Raw genomic sequence first — 15,308 nt, forward strand, 5'->3', positions numbered from 1 at the left:
GGACCTGGGGAACTGGGTTCGAGTCTCGGTAAGGACGCTGAACATCCTGTGATTCTGGGCAAATCACTTAATCCCCTACGACTGAGGCAAGTGATGGCCATACTACGAAGGAACAAACGGTTGACCCTGAAATACTGAATCACAGACATTGGATCAACATCAGGCGATAACACACAAATGGACATAACTATTTGCCATGGTTTAGACCCTTTGGAGCTCATAATCAAGGGGACAAAGTAGCATCAAACGGCAGCTTGGGGTCAACAACATCGTACCAAAAACTCTTAAAAATAAAGTGGATTCACACACTTGGATAGGATCCATTTGTTTCTGTATGGCTAGGCGAATCCGAAAATGATCCACAGACTCGTCCGGTAGAAGTTATCACGGACCACTGAGAGGGGGTCACAGGTATTATCGTGTGCACCACTAATATTCCCCATTTGCACGCAAATCTCAAGTTTTGACTAGATAAAACCACTTGGAATTTTAAACGTATGCAAGTGTCTGAACTAGATTAAAAAAATGTTTTTAAAAACACTATATGGGCAAGGTTTCTAGGCACCAACGAACCAAAAAAACTTCTTACATGGTTAAGCAGGTCATCCAATACTATTTTCACAACCATCAACCTTCGGTTCAGAGCTGACCCTGTGAAGTTTGAGGTGAATTTTTAACTAACATCTCATCCAGCACTTAAATACCAATATTTTATAAAAGTATTTAACTTTCAAAATGCCCTAACCCACTTTATAGCCCATTCCTCAAAACTCCTTCATCCTGGACGATACAAACTTCCACCTAAAGGACATAGCAACCCAAATCTGGTCTTTATCAATGCCTATATGTAATACCAGATCTGATACACCCAAGTAATAAAAAGAGGACATGCTGGTGCAATACAAAAACATGGGAATAATCAGACACATTTTCTCTGGAAACATTGGCGGAGCTATCCACAAAATGACCACACAAACCTACAGGGGAGAGAAATACTTAATGGAACATAAGAAATCCAGAGAGCAGAATCATATCTTGGTATACTATCTAGCGACCTAGCCCACCTAAAGTGTGGAGCACGATCACTTGAAACTGCTTAAAAAAACCTCAAGCTGAGACTTACCCACTTGCAGGACGCGGCCAACGGCACCTGACTGCAGCAGCTGCAGGCCACGGTTGAAGGGTATGCGGGCATCCCTCTCACCTTCAGGTGGATGGTAGCCCAGAGACGAGTACATGCATATCTCCCGTTCGCTACGTGGAAAGGACCAGAACACAATGCGCTTCTGCACCGGCTCTGGGACACGGGAGAACCGCTCCTCTACCTGCAAGGGAAGAAAGAGATGCAACATGTAGGTGAGAAACAATCAAAGTACTCCAACAACATGCTAAGAGAGTCAACAGAGCCCCAACGAATATACTCAAGAATGGTTACCCACCAGGTGACCAGAACAACTACTTTTGGGACAGGTAACCACAAAGACTGCTGGTGGACAAAGCAAATGTAACTTGCATTTTACTTAGGACAATGGCATCCATGATCACCCAAAAGAATAGCTCTGGGTAAGGTTGCCCACGGCTGGAGGAAAGAACAGACCTTTGCCTGGATTTTGGTGTGGGCAGATAATTCTCGAAGTTTACCTGGAAAAATATGTTGTTATAGGGAGAACCTTTTCTGTGGTAAAAGAAAAAAATAAATTTAATCTCAACATCCTAATTATTTGACATTACAGGCAAAAGCAATACAACCATTTTCTGGTTGTAGAATGTGTATGAATAAGCAATAAATGAATTAAGTTCGGCACTACACTCAAAATTCAGGAACAGAGGTCTACAAACAAAACTTGACATCTGGACAAGCACTTAGATGCAGCAACTGAGGTTCACTGAGTCTATCTTATGGTGTAGCGTCCTTTACCCAATAACACAGGCTCAGCAACAGCAGATGACATCACTGCACCATGGGTGACATCAGGTACCAAGCATCCTATGAGTAAGGCTAACAGCACTCAAGGAAGAGCTGAAATTCAGAGGTTGAATGAAACCAGTTAACACAAAGCTAAACCATTTCTAAGCGGAGTTTCCAACTTCCAGACAATGAGCGCCAGTATCCCTCATGCTGAATGGTTAAAGCTTTAGCAGCTCGGAGCTTTTCACGTACCAAACAAACCACTCACTGTAAATCTCTCTTGCTGTTTGCAGCCAACCACCCACGTTCCCACCAACCTAAGTGGGAGAGCTCCTCCAGCAGCAAACCGCTGAGCCGTGCATAACAACGAATCACAAGAAATATACTTTAAACGGAAACAGCAGCGTCCACCACTGAAAACCTGAGCACTCCCAAAAGTACGGAGGGTTGGAAGATCCTTCCGTTTAATGCAAACGACAAGAGTGTTTCACTACACAAGCACAGTTAGTAATATGGACTGGTGTTAAGAGGTGTATTTGGTTAAAGGTGATTTCTTGTGTTTTGGCTGAATAGTCCTGTGGCATAATGAATTACAGCGCTTGATGTAACAGCATTTAATAAGTGCTCAAGAAAGATTCTAACTGATCTTCAGCAACTTTTATAGAAAAACTTGCACCCGTTCATTGCATTGTAGGGTGTTACATGTCACCTATGCCAACAGCCACGATAAAAAGAAAATTAAAAAAAAAAAAAAAAAAAAAACACACACACACAAACCACAAAGTGTCCATAACTGTAGCCAGTGTGGAATACTGGACATACAATTCCAGTTAACATCAGCCAGCATGGTACCTGGTAAGGACGTAGGATATATATATATATATATATACACACACACACAAAACATACAAATAGCCTGTGATGTTAGCATGCTGTAAACTACACACATTTCTGTTCAGTTTGGTCAGTGAGGGAGATTCATAAAAAAACACCCCTTCAAATAATGCCACGCACTACTCCGTTTTGATGCCATGGGAATCATTTCAATTATGGGTGAACCCCAATCTCTGTCCACAGATTGACAATACGTCAGAAGCTTATCTGTGCCCCCGCTTTGTAACATCTAGAGCGGGTGGGCGCTCGTTTAAAGTCTTGGCAGCTAGACTATTGAATTCGGTCCCAGTTTCCATCAGAGGAATTCAGAATCATCGAATGTTTCGTAAAGCCATTAAGACCTGGCTTTTCCCGGCATAATGTTCTCCTTTAATACCGCATCTAGTTATCAGTACTTGGCTGTGGTGGGACGCCCCGTTGCTGGGGTTGACATGCGCAAAATAAATTCTGAAATAATAATATAGATCTTCCAACCTAGACAGAGCGCTCCCGTTCCCAGGCGGAGCGCTCTAGTGCCCAACGAGGCACTACTTGTTTGCTAATGATTTGCTTATAATTGTATACTTTTTACAGAAAAGCCAATATATGTGCTCACATTCTCTCCACTTGTGCTCAGACCTCATGAACAGACTATCCGAACCTTTCAGTTTTATTTAAGTATACGTTGTTCGTTTAAAAGTCCTTTAGGCAGAAAGCATCACTGCATACAACATGCTATTGGGGATCGTCTGCACTCTAGCATAAAGGGACCCATCTGCTGATAGGGTCGGTATTTTTGTGTATTCAGAGGATTGCCGACCTCTCCTCGTGCTTATTTCCCACAGGATTCACGTCTGCCTAAGAGTAGTGGCAAATTCCTGGCTCGTGACTCCCTTCGGGAATCCCCTTGATCATTAGCATTTGGGATCGTCGTGTATTATGAAGCAAACAGTGATGTTTGGGCTTTAGTCGTCAGAGTAAACTGATAAATGTAACTTCCTGTAACCCCTCCGGTCTGCCCGGTGCCCTTCTCGCGTTCTGGCTTGGGGTGTCATCTCCTGGTAGACACTGGGTGTTCTCCCGCAGTAAGGGTACGCAGCCTGTACCCCTTCACCACCCGGTCTCACCTGCTCGTGGCAAATGCCCTGTATCCCCAGGCCTCACCAGGTTAAAACAGAGCGATTTTACCCTATCCCCGTCGGATCTCTAAGAACACACAAGGTTGCAGTCCGAACCGTGACACACTACTCGCCTGATTATAGCACGGGCCATGAACCAAATATGTCTTCCCTGCCCGGGTCTCAACAATTCGTAGCACAGATCCTTTGCCCCCTTCACTCTGTATCTACAGGGCCCCACCTGCTTGTAATCAAGCTTCTGCACCCCGGGTCTCACCTGCTCGTAGGCCCAGCTCTCAGCGACGCTCTGTGCACTCAGGTCCAGGAGACTCTCCAGCCTCCCCCGGCCCCGCAACTCCGAGGAGCCCCCATGGCAGCGCCGTTTACAGGGCGGGGGCTCCATGGCGGTCCGGCTTCTCGTCTCCCGTGGGCCCGGCACAGTTCTGGCCGCTCTTCCTCCGGCTTCACTCTTTCCCCGGGGCGCGGCCTACTGTCCCGCGGATCCCCGGGTTCTTGTAGAATTCAGGCCCGCTCCCCCCTCCTCTGCTTACCCCCCTCTCCGCTGCGGCCTAGTCTTGCCAAGTTCCGGGGGTTGTGACACCCTGGCTCTCCCGAGCTGTACGTCCCCCGGATACTTCCTGCTCCTCTCCCCGGGAGCGGCCTGGTGTTCCCTGAAGCTCTCCTCCGTCTTCTTCCCGGACTCCCGTGGTTCCCCTCCGGGTGTTTCCCGTTCCTTCCTACGCGTGCGAATCAATCTCCCAGCAGATCCCGGAGCTCCCCCGCTTGTTTCCTTCACTTCCTCCCCGGGTGAGGCCCAGTGCTCTTTCGGATCTCCAGCCTCAGTTCCGACGGCCGCGGTCCCTTTAAGTCGCACACAATGAGCTCGGAATCTTTATCCAGCAACCTCGCGGACCCACGGACTTCCGCCCTCTGGGAGCAGGAAGCACCGCCCAGAGTATCCACTAGTCATCACATCTGCCACTCATCGTAATCCCCGCCCCACACAGACTAGAACGAAGCAGCACTACTGCCAATCAGTCTCGAGCTGCCAGTCACAACCAGGGTTTACATTCCAAACCAGCAGCGACAACCCATGTATGGAAGAAAAGGGCGGGGCCGTTGCTCCATTCATGGTTCAAAGGCAATTGAGAACGAATTAGCAGTCGACTGGGCCAAAGCTCTCCGACTTGAGCAAGTGGCCATGTGTATTGGTTAGCAGGGCAGACTCGCACACCAGCTGCGAAACAGAGTAGAGGTGCCAGCTGCACTAAAGATAGATACTGCATCTGTTTGGTAACTCCTGATATGAGGCCTTACCGATGCACTATAAAGCTGTGTTTACCGAGTTCTCATTCAGACAATATAAACAAACATTAAGGAATGCAGTAAGTTTCACCTTGGCCAAACCGCTCCCCAAAACACAAGTTTAGGCATAGGCAAAGATCTATAAATCCTAGGTTTGGGGACAGCGTATACCCTTAGAATATACTTTAACATGTTCACTTGACCTAATTTTCTTCTCTGAGCCTGCTTGAACTATGGGTTATTCGAAATTATTTACATTTGTGCTCTAGCACCATGATACTATGCTTTTGCACAATATTTACCATTGTTAAGGCATGGCCAGCATTAAGATAGCTTGAGCGTGTTAAAAAGAAGTTTGTAACAGTTTCAGGTTACAGGAAGATGGTAAGTTCCATGTAATGCCCCACCAGGAGCAGCCCCTTGCTGCTCAGCCCATACACTCCAACTGACTCACCTACTTCAAGCACAAACACTCCAGCATTCTAATGACCTCACCACTGGCTGAGCAGCAAGGCAGAGAACAGCAATAGGGAGAATGCATTATCCTAGCAAGTAGATGACAACACATCTCCCCTTATAAAGATGATAGGAAATCATGTGAATGCCAGATGATAAAATGCACAAACAATACGTCCAATATAATTAATCAGAACTACATGCCCTTCCAATCTAGGAAGAACACAAAATAAAAGTTCCAACCCTTAAAACAGTGGGTGCTCACCTCACACTCAAAGAAAAAACAACAGGAGCGTAACCCGTAAACCTCGTTGAGATAGGGTAATAATGTAAGAAACAACAACAACTCTCAACTGGTATCATTCGACCAAGACAAATAATTTGCATGTAAAAAACATTACAAAGGAGATAAGGAAGACTCAAGAAGAGAATGATTTAAGAGAAAACATACTGTATTAAGTTAGGAAAAAATTTACTTACATAAAAACATGTATAAATTCGAATAGTTCAAAAAATGAAGCAGTAATAGCAGCACTGTACATACAGTTAATATATCATAAAGACAACCCGGACTTGTACTTGGTGCTTAAAGTGTATGTGACACGAAGACGGCGACGCAAGTGACAAGGTGAGATCAGCAAGGGACGGCGCAACGTGAAGTGAAAGTGAATAATGGAATGATAATTACAAGGTTCTGAATTCAATTTTCGACATTACAGAATTATTTATGCATTAATTTGAGGAACCATAAAGCCATCAGTTAAGCAAATTATTTGTCTTGGTCGAATGATACCAGTTGAGAGTTGTTGTTGTTTCTTACACCTCACACTCAAAGCACAACTACACACAGGGCATCTCCCACCCCTCAAAAAGTGGGTATATCACACCACCTCACCACACACTCAAGGCACAACAACACACATGGCATCTTCACAATAAATAGTGGGTAATACCCCACCTCACCTCACACTAAAGGCACAACAACACACACAGGATATCTATTGTTGTGTTTGTGAGCTCAAGCCTGCTGGTGAGCTCATGGGGTTCCAGGGCTCGGGTCTTCCTCAGGCTATGGAATGCTATGAGGTCACCAGAGGAGAGAGCACCAGGCTGTGAGGAAGTGTCTGTACGTGTCTCCTCGACGCTGTTTCTGGGTTCAAGTCTTCAATAAGGTGAACCTAAAATACTCCTGTCTCAGAGTATTGCCTCACGACATCTATCACCCCTCAAACAGTGGTTAACCTCCCCACCTCACCACACACCCAAAGCAACTACAGGGTACCACTCACCCTTAAACAGTGGGTACTCACCCCACCTCACCACAAACGCAAGGCACAACTACACACAGGGCATCTCCACAACCCCTAAACTGTGGGGAATAACCCCTTCCTGATCTCACACACAAGGCACAACTCCCAGGGTGGTATATTCCAACCCCTTAACAGTGCACTACACACAGGGTAACTCTTACCCCTCAAACTGTGGGTAAAACGCCACCTGGCCCTACATCGGGACTTTCAACCCTTGAACAGTGGTATTGTCAACATAACCCACTTTGCCTCACATCAACGCAACACACACACACACGGTATAACTCACCCCTTGAACATGACTAGAGATCACAAACCCTCACCGTAGATTTCAAACCCTTGAGATATTTTACTCCCCCCTACTATACCAGGGATATATGCTATAAAGTACATTAAATAGCATAAGATTATAATTAAAAAAACATAATGATCTTCCCTCCGATGAGCGACCTGCTACCTAACATCATCATCACTCCACGCACCAGTTCATGCACTAACATGCACATCGATTTGCTGTTAATCACACTTGCCGATGACAGTACAAGTGACTGCCGTGCTTGTTCTTTTCTTTTCCTCCCCACATATACTCTGATATCGATAAACGTTGCACCCTCAGGCAGGAATGTCCGTTAGCCTTACATTGCGCATTCCAGCCTGCAAACAATTACATAAAACAGCTGCTTGCCATGAATCCACGTACAGAGAAGAGCCAGTACCCGATGTGCCGTGTACGTTCTAGTTTTTTTTCCCCCTTCTACTTCATTTCACCATAACATGCTCATGTCGTCATAATCCATTGCACATGCTCCCGCACAAGCACAAAGAACGCCAAATAACTCCTGCCGCTTGCCGTTCCCTCACTCATGGCATCGCCATCTTGCCGTCCCGCTTGCGATTCATAAGCAACCGGGAGAACGAACGAGGCATCTTCAAGTGCTAACTACACCACCTCGAGAACACACCAGTTCTGCCACGCAGCGTCTCTGATAACAGACGCAGCAGTACCAGGCACATGAGTAGAAGCGCTCTCACGTGGCCCCCTTTTTCTTGACTTTTTTTAAAAAATGTCGCATTAAGCACTAGGGCCAAAAACAGCATACATTTAGGGGTAAACACCCACTTATCAAACTTGTGGCCTTTGGCCAGTCCATGAATACCTGCAAAATATCCTTATGTAAGTTCCACGGACTCGCTGTGTTGTCAACTTGCTTAAACCGTTAGCTTGCTGTCACCTTTAATAATGCTCCATGACCCAGCACACCAAAATTGAACCACTACTAGGGCTAAGCGCAGTCCTCTGTACACTTCACAATCCACAAGGAGATCTTAGAACATCCATTGAGGCAGTTTTCCAGTTTGCACAAAAGTTACTCATATACATAAATAGACAGTTTTCTACTTCTGTTTCAACCTGTGAAGATGTCCTGAACTGTAGGCTGTCTACTGAAATAGACAATGGTGGGGCTACCAGGTGCCAATCCTCTTCACAGGCTTCAACATCCTTTTCTCTGTAATCTTCTTTGTTTCTTTCTGTGATATTTCAAATCTTTTCTGGTCCTGCATTAGACTTCCTGTCACGCTTGGGTCTTCTCCGCTCGTTGCCATTGTTAAAACGAAGTATGCCATGAAGACAGGTCATGTAGAAATAGGGTATAGATTTATTTATCAAGTTACTGCTTCATTTTCAGGAAGGTGGTAAGCTCCATGTAATACCCACCAGGAGCAGCCTCCTTGCTGGTCAGCCCATACACTCCAACTGACTCACCTACTTCAAGCACAAACCCTCCAGCATTCTAATGACCTCATCACTGGCTAAGCAGCAAGGCAGAGAACAACAATGTAGAGAATGCATCATCCTAGCAAATAGATTACAACAGAGGACTATCATGCCATGCATGGCCAGAATGTGTCATAAATTACCAGGGTAACATATGGGCCGGCATAGGCATAAGTGCCATGAATACCCACAAAATGTAAAATAAAATATTACCATTGTGCAATTGATGTCCCCAGTATGGCAGGAATTACCGCAATACTGCCAGAACCGTTACTGTGCTCTGGATGCCCAGATTATTCCAAAATTTGCCGCCATTTTGCCAGGACGCATAGTATACCACAGTTGGGCACTGGTGCCCCATAAATGCCTACACTATGCCAAGAATTACCACTATATTACTAGGACTGCCTTTAGGCCAAGGGTTAAGACCACTGCACTGTTGACATGCAAATATGTCAAGAACGACCACCATTGATGTTTCTGACACTGAAGCCCCCATTTGCTTTGCCAGCGAAACCCTGCATCAACATTCTTACAGCTGGGGCTTTTAGATTTTGCTTTTGAAAAACAAAAAAGTTTCCTGCATGGCCACCTGAAACATGGTGGCCACTTAACAAAGCTTTAATGCCTTTAGAGGAGAAGCCATGGCAACAGCTTCTCAGAAGGCACAAAGGTCTATACAGGGTCAGCAGAGATCTCTAAATATGAAAGGGGGTTGGTAGTCTGGTCAGGGTGGCTGAGTTTTCTTTGCCACCTTGATATATGGGCGGGGGCACCTGCCATCGTCTAAATGAGTCCCTGTATGGTTTCAATGATGCCATTTATTTCACTTTTTAATCTGGCAGCAGAGGCTAAGTGAAATGCAGTTTCTGTAAGAAGGCTTGCACCAATTCATAGGCAGGGCCACTAGAATTATGTGGCAGAGGAGAACCCACATAAGCAGCAGGGTTGGCTAAATTATGCGGCAAGAAATGGCAAATTATGTAGCATAATGCGGCACTGTTTTTGATCATTTTACTTCATTATTTTATCATTTTTAGACCTGGTAACAGTGTCTGAGAAAAGAGTTCATCTTTATTAGTACCAATTTAACACCAAAATACAGCAATAAGCAACTGAAATGTGACTAGACAACCTTTGCAAAAAGCCTTCTGGTGCGCTGGAACCCAAGTCCCCATATTTTTTGTAACTTTTGATGCACTAAAGCTCAAAACTATTTTTTTTGTTAAAATCAGTAGATGATAGTATAAAAAGTACGCTTTTTATATTATGAAAAATATAATTTATTGAGTAAGTTAAGCACAGCAACAAAAACGTAGTTATCTTCTTAAGAGTCACTGCAACTGACTCGAGTATTACATACTTGCATGACTCACTTCCAGAACTAGAACATGGAACCTATGGTGACAAAAGATTCCTATACATAATGTTGAATACAACATATCTTCCTTTTTTATAAATGAACAACAGAAAATGTAACCAGACCTATACAACTCTATTTAACAAAATCAAGTAACTTAGCAGGTAAAACTCTAGTGCGTGTAGAGTCTTTAACCCTACCAGCAACAGAATCATTAGGGTGAATCATGTTGTCAGAGAACTTACTCTGAAAAGGATATGAAGCAGAATTGTCCTTTATCCTTGGCCCATTCTTGAAATTACAATTTGCGGGACACAAAGATACACGTCTAATATTCCACAACTTCCCATCTTGAGTAATGAGACTATTCCTAAAAACTTTAGTGACTTTAATGGGTTTTGAAAACCTACCCATACATTTACTCACAAATCCCGGTTTCTTAATTCTGACTAGATCACCCACCATGAAATTATGTTGCTTGGTATTCCACTTTTTGTCAAACCAAATTTTACGCTTATTTTGTTTCTCTTTAATCTTATGAGCAGTATCAACCAGATCAACATCAGCATTCAAACTCTTTTTACATTTTTGTTTCAACCACCAAGGGCAAATTTTAGAAGCTGGATCTCTTCCCCTTAGCAGTCGAAATGGACTTATTTCAGTTACTGAAGGAGGAATAATCCTGTATATCCATAACCTTTCCCTCTCTCCAATTCTCACTCTGTTTACCCACATCTGAAATATAGGACTTAAGAACCCGATTAAAACGCTCCACTTGACCATTTTCATGGGGTGCATACAATGACGTGGTGATATGTTTTATGTTGTGACATTGGAGATATTCTTCCATCTCTTTGGAAATTAATTGAACCCCATTATCCGTAACAATGGTTGAGGGACAACCTTCCCTAGCAAAAATCTCTTTGAAAAACTCCAACACTGCATTAGTAGTAGAAATAGGAACAAATTTTACTTCTGGCCACTTGGAATGGTAGTCAACTAAAACTAACGCATATCTTGAATCTGATGGAAGACACATAAATGGGCCAGATATATCAAATGCTATTTTCTTCCATGGTTCATCAGGCCATTCCGTACTCTTAAGAGGAGGAATATTAAGTTTAAGCATTTTTTCGCTAGAAATACAAATATCACACTCCCTTACTGTACGATCTGTCATGCGATCCATCCCTGGCCACCAAAAATAGGATCTGATCAAACGCTTCATAGCCGACATACCAGGGTGGGAATTGTGTGCCAACTTAAGAATCGTTTCACGGACACCAAAAGGTGGCACACACTTTCCATTTTTGTAAACCAGATCTCCTTCCAATTCCAAACTCTCTGCACCTTGAAACATAGGCATGAGTTCCTCACTAATATATTTTTTGTTGGCCAACCTTCTAGAATATACTTCTTAACAGTTTTCCATAAAGCATCTTCTTGTTCACTTGACCTCCATTTCTCCTCTGAAATGCCTGCAAAAGCACCAACCACCAAATCTTGAATAGAAGTGACAACATCTTCTTCATCATCATCTTTACCTTTTTCCTCAACTTGACAAGGATGTCGTGATAAGAAATCTGCTGTGACGTTTTTCTTACCTGGCACAAACACAATTTCGAAAGAATATTCCTGTAACCTTGACGTTAATCTAGCAATTCTTGCAGTGGAATTCCAACCTCCACCTGGTGAAAGAATATTAACTAACGATTTATGATCTGTCTTTAAAGTAAACCTACTTCCCCATATGTAGTTTCTAAAATGTTCAACAGCCCATACACACGCTAGTAATTCCTTTTCAATGACGGCATACCGCCTTTCTGTCTCATTTAAGGTTCTAGAGGCAAAACAGACATTCCACTCTTCATTTCCAGACTTTTGAGACAAAACCCCTCCAATGCCATATAGACTAGCATCAACCGTGATGATACATTTTTTTTTTAAACAGAAAGGTTTTAAAGTGGGTGCATTTATAATGTCTGGCTTAACCACAGTAAAAGCATCCTGTTGATCTTTACCCCACTCAAAAGTAGACTTTTGTCTCAAAAGTTTCCTCAGCGGCTCCATTTTAGATGCAAAATTTGACACAAACTTACTGTAATATTCACACATGCCCGCGAAGGACAATAATTGTTCTTTGTTACATGGAGCAGGTGCATATAAAATACTATCGACATTCGATGTTTTTGGTACAACACCATCTCCAGTAAGAGTGTGTCCGAAGTACTCTACTTCTTTTTTAAACAGATTACATTTGTGTGCCTTTAAAGTCAGACCACTATGTTTTAGCCTTGAACAAACCTCTGATAGATGTTTAAGATGTTGTTCCTCATTAGCAGAAAATATTAAAATGTCATCTTGGAAACATTTTACATAATCATCTATATCTTTGAATATATTGAACATGACCCTTTGGAATACAGATGCCGCCGAAGCCAATCCAAACGGCATTCTTGTATATTGAAATAAACCTTGCGGAGTGATGAAAGCTGTTAACGATTTAGATTCTTGAGTAAGGGGAACTTGGTGGTAGGCAGATCTTAAATCTAATGTTGAAAAACATTTTGCACCTTCCAACAAAGACACCAGTTCATTAATATTCGGTAATGGGTGACAGTCTACAATGATGGCTGAATTCAAGGCTCTCAAGTCAACACATAATCTCAATTTTTCATCGGGTTTGCGAACTAAGACAATGGGTGAAACCCATTCAGAAGAGTTAATTGGTTCGATAATCCCTTATGACACTAGTTCATTTAACATGCCTTTTAACTCTTCTCTAACATTGATAGGCACGGGTCTGATCCTCTGCCTGACTGGAGTTACATTTGCCTTGAGTTTGATCTGATGAGAGAAATCCTTTAACTTTCCCAAAGAATCTGTAAATACCTCCTTATAGGTGTCCTTCAAGAATCTCCCCATGTCTTCACCAGATGTGACTGAAATATGGTCCATGGTTACAGACTCATCCAATATAACAGGCTCTTTCAGTCTTGGATTTAACATAATACCAAGTTTATATTGGTCCTTCCAACCCAGTGCATTTATGCCCTTGACTGAGACATACAATTGTATATACGCACTCCTGTTCTTAAAAAATAACTCTGTGTGGAAAAAACCAACCATATCAATGCGAGAACCATCATAGCTCACAGGATTGATATCTGATGGTAAAATATTGTGTATGTCAAAAACACCAGCAAGTTTTTCTTCGAAATATTGTTTAGATACAATGGTCCACGGAGAACCAGAATCAGCCATCAAATTCAAGTTCACACCTGAAATGTTAACATTACACATAGGAGAATTTAGATTCAACATGTTCTCTGAATCATTAACATTGGCAATGTTATCACGCAAAGATACCACAAACCCTGTGCTTTGGAGCGTAATGTCTTCTCTTTTGTCATCCTGACCTCCTGTTGCCCCTTCTAAAGTGCATGAAATCCTTGTTCGATTTTGGGGTGTGAACGTCCTCTGGTCCCTACACATATTTGCAAAATGTCCAATCCAGCCACAATTTTTGCACTCTCTTTTAATAGCAGGACATCCACCAAACGAAGCCATATGATTTTTGTTTCCACACCTGTAACACATCGAATTCTTTTCATATCTATCAAATCTTCTAAAATTTTCATATCTTGAATTTTGTGCGGAGTTAAAATTGTTAACATCATTTTTTATTTCCGATTGACGTTTGAGTGTAGCTACTTCTTCAACACTATCTGACTTTTTATTTTCATTTCTTACAGTATTCATCCATTTTTCTGTTTGTTCAAAGGCTTTAGCAGTTGAAATGGCTTCTGATAGTTTTGGATCCCCCATGACCCACAGTTGTTCTTGTGTCTTTTTACATTTCACATGAACGATAATTTAGTCTCTTATCATCTCGTCAGACATATTTCCAAAATTGCAATGTACACTCAATATTCTTAAAGAAGTGAGGAAATCATCAAAAGACTCATTTTCCTCTTGTTTCCTTGTGTAAAATTTGAATCTATTCAACGCTATATTGCTAGTAGGTTTGAATTTCTTTTCCATTCTCAATAAAGCTTCATTGTACACATTACTTGCCTCTCGATTTTTACAAATAACAATTTCAGGTAAGGCTCTGAATATCATCTGCCCCTCCGAGCCTAAACAATGCAGAAGAATACTTTTCTTGCTTTCTGAACCCATTCTGTCGCCATCAATAGCCTTCATATAATTAATAAATTCTTCCTTCCATCTTGACCAAGGTAGTGGAGGATCCCCTTTAGATTGTAAGAATTTCGCCGGAGCATCAAATTGCATTTTTTTTATATATATATGTATTTTATACACTGAAAATAGTGTAGTCACCTAGGTTTTGGCATCTATCAAAAGCTTACATATAAAGCTAAATTTAAAAAAAACAAGAATTGAGATGCTTCTGAGAACTTACTGTTCCTTTTCCCCCTTTTTTTAATTTATTTTCCAGCCTCTCTTCATCCAAAAAACGAATTCCCACGAAGATCGGAGCTGTAATTATACTCTCCGCGTACAACTTGTTGTTTTCGTAACCATGGTAACACACAATGGCCGCTCCGTAACGCAGTACGCTTCACGTATCCCAGAATGCCTTGCTCTGCGTGGTTATGTATGTTGCCGTTCCAAGTGAAATCTGAGCAAGGCGATGGAGATTCGGTGCACGCGTTCCAGAATTACAAGTACGTTGCCAATCTTGCCAATCCGCGCATGCACAAGTTGTTTACTTTTGAAGTTCTACTTCTGCCAAAAGTTTAACGTTATCTCCTCATTCACGCTGCTTCCATGCAATTCCTTTTTATATTAGTCACTTCAAAATACGCAATGCTTCGCCGATCCACGCTTATCCAGCGACACAAATGCTCTCCCAAACAGCGCTCGGCCAAGCGTGCTTATTTAAAAAAAAAATAATAAAACATTTTTCCTTCGTTCCGTACCAAATCCTTTTCATCCAGTCATTTGTCACTCACGGTTACTGTGTTGAGATTGTATTCTCTCTTTCTCATTCGGAGACTTCTTCTTCCTCTTTTTTTTTTTTTTTAAATCCGAGATAGCAAATCCGTGGTTCTTGAACACGAATCTTCTGTGCTTCGGTAATGTCGAGATCGTGTTCCTCCCTTCGTCGCCACTTATGAAAAGTACGCTTTTTATATTATGAAAATATAATTTATTGAGTAAGTTAAGCACAGCA

General features: G+C 42.5%; 1 protein-coding gene across 1 annotated transcript in view; it reads right to left on the minus strand.

The window, feature by feature from the left end:
- Nucleotides 1-4,779, minus strand: part of ZSWIM4 (zinc finger SWIM-type containing 4) — a 39,470-nt gene extending 34,691 nt beyond the window's left edge. Inside the window, exons 1-2 of the mRNA XM_085600488.1 lie at nt 4,178-4,779; nt 1,124-1,325 (exon numbers count right to left, since the gene is read on the minus strand). Of these exons, the coding sequence (XP_085456614.1) occupies nt 1,124-1,325; nt 4,178-4,303 (328 nt within the window). The 5' untranslated portion in view covers nt 4,304-4,779. The remainder of the gene's footprint in view (nt 1-1,123; nt 1,326-4,177) is intronic.
- Between the last annotated feature and the right edge of the window lie 10,529 nt (nt 4,780-15,308).

This window comes from Triturus cristatus, chromosome 4_2, assembly GCF_964204655.1.
Source record: "Triturus cristatus chromosome 4_2, aTriCri1.1, whole genome shotgun sequence".
Taxonomy (NCBI): domain Eukaryota; kingdom Metazoa; phylum Chordata; class Amphibia; order Caudata; family Salamandridae; genus Triturus; species Triturus cristatus.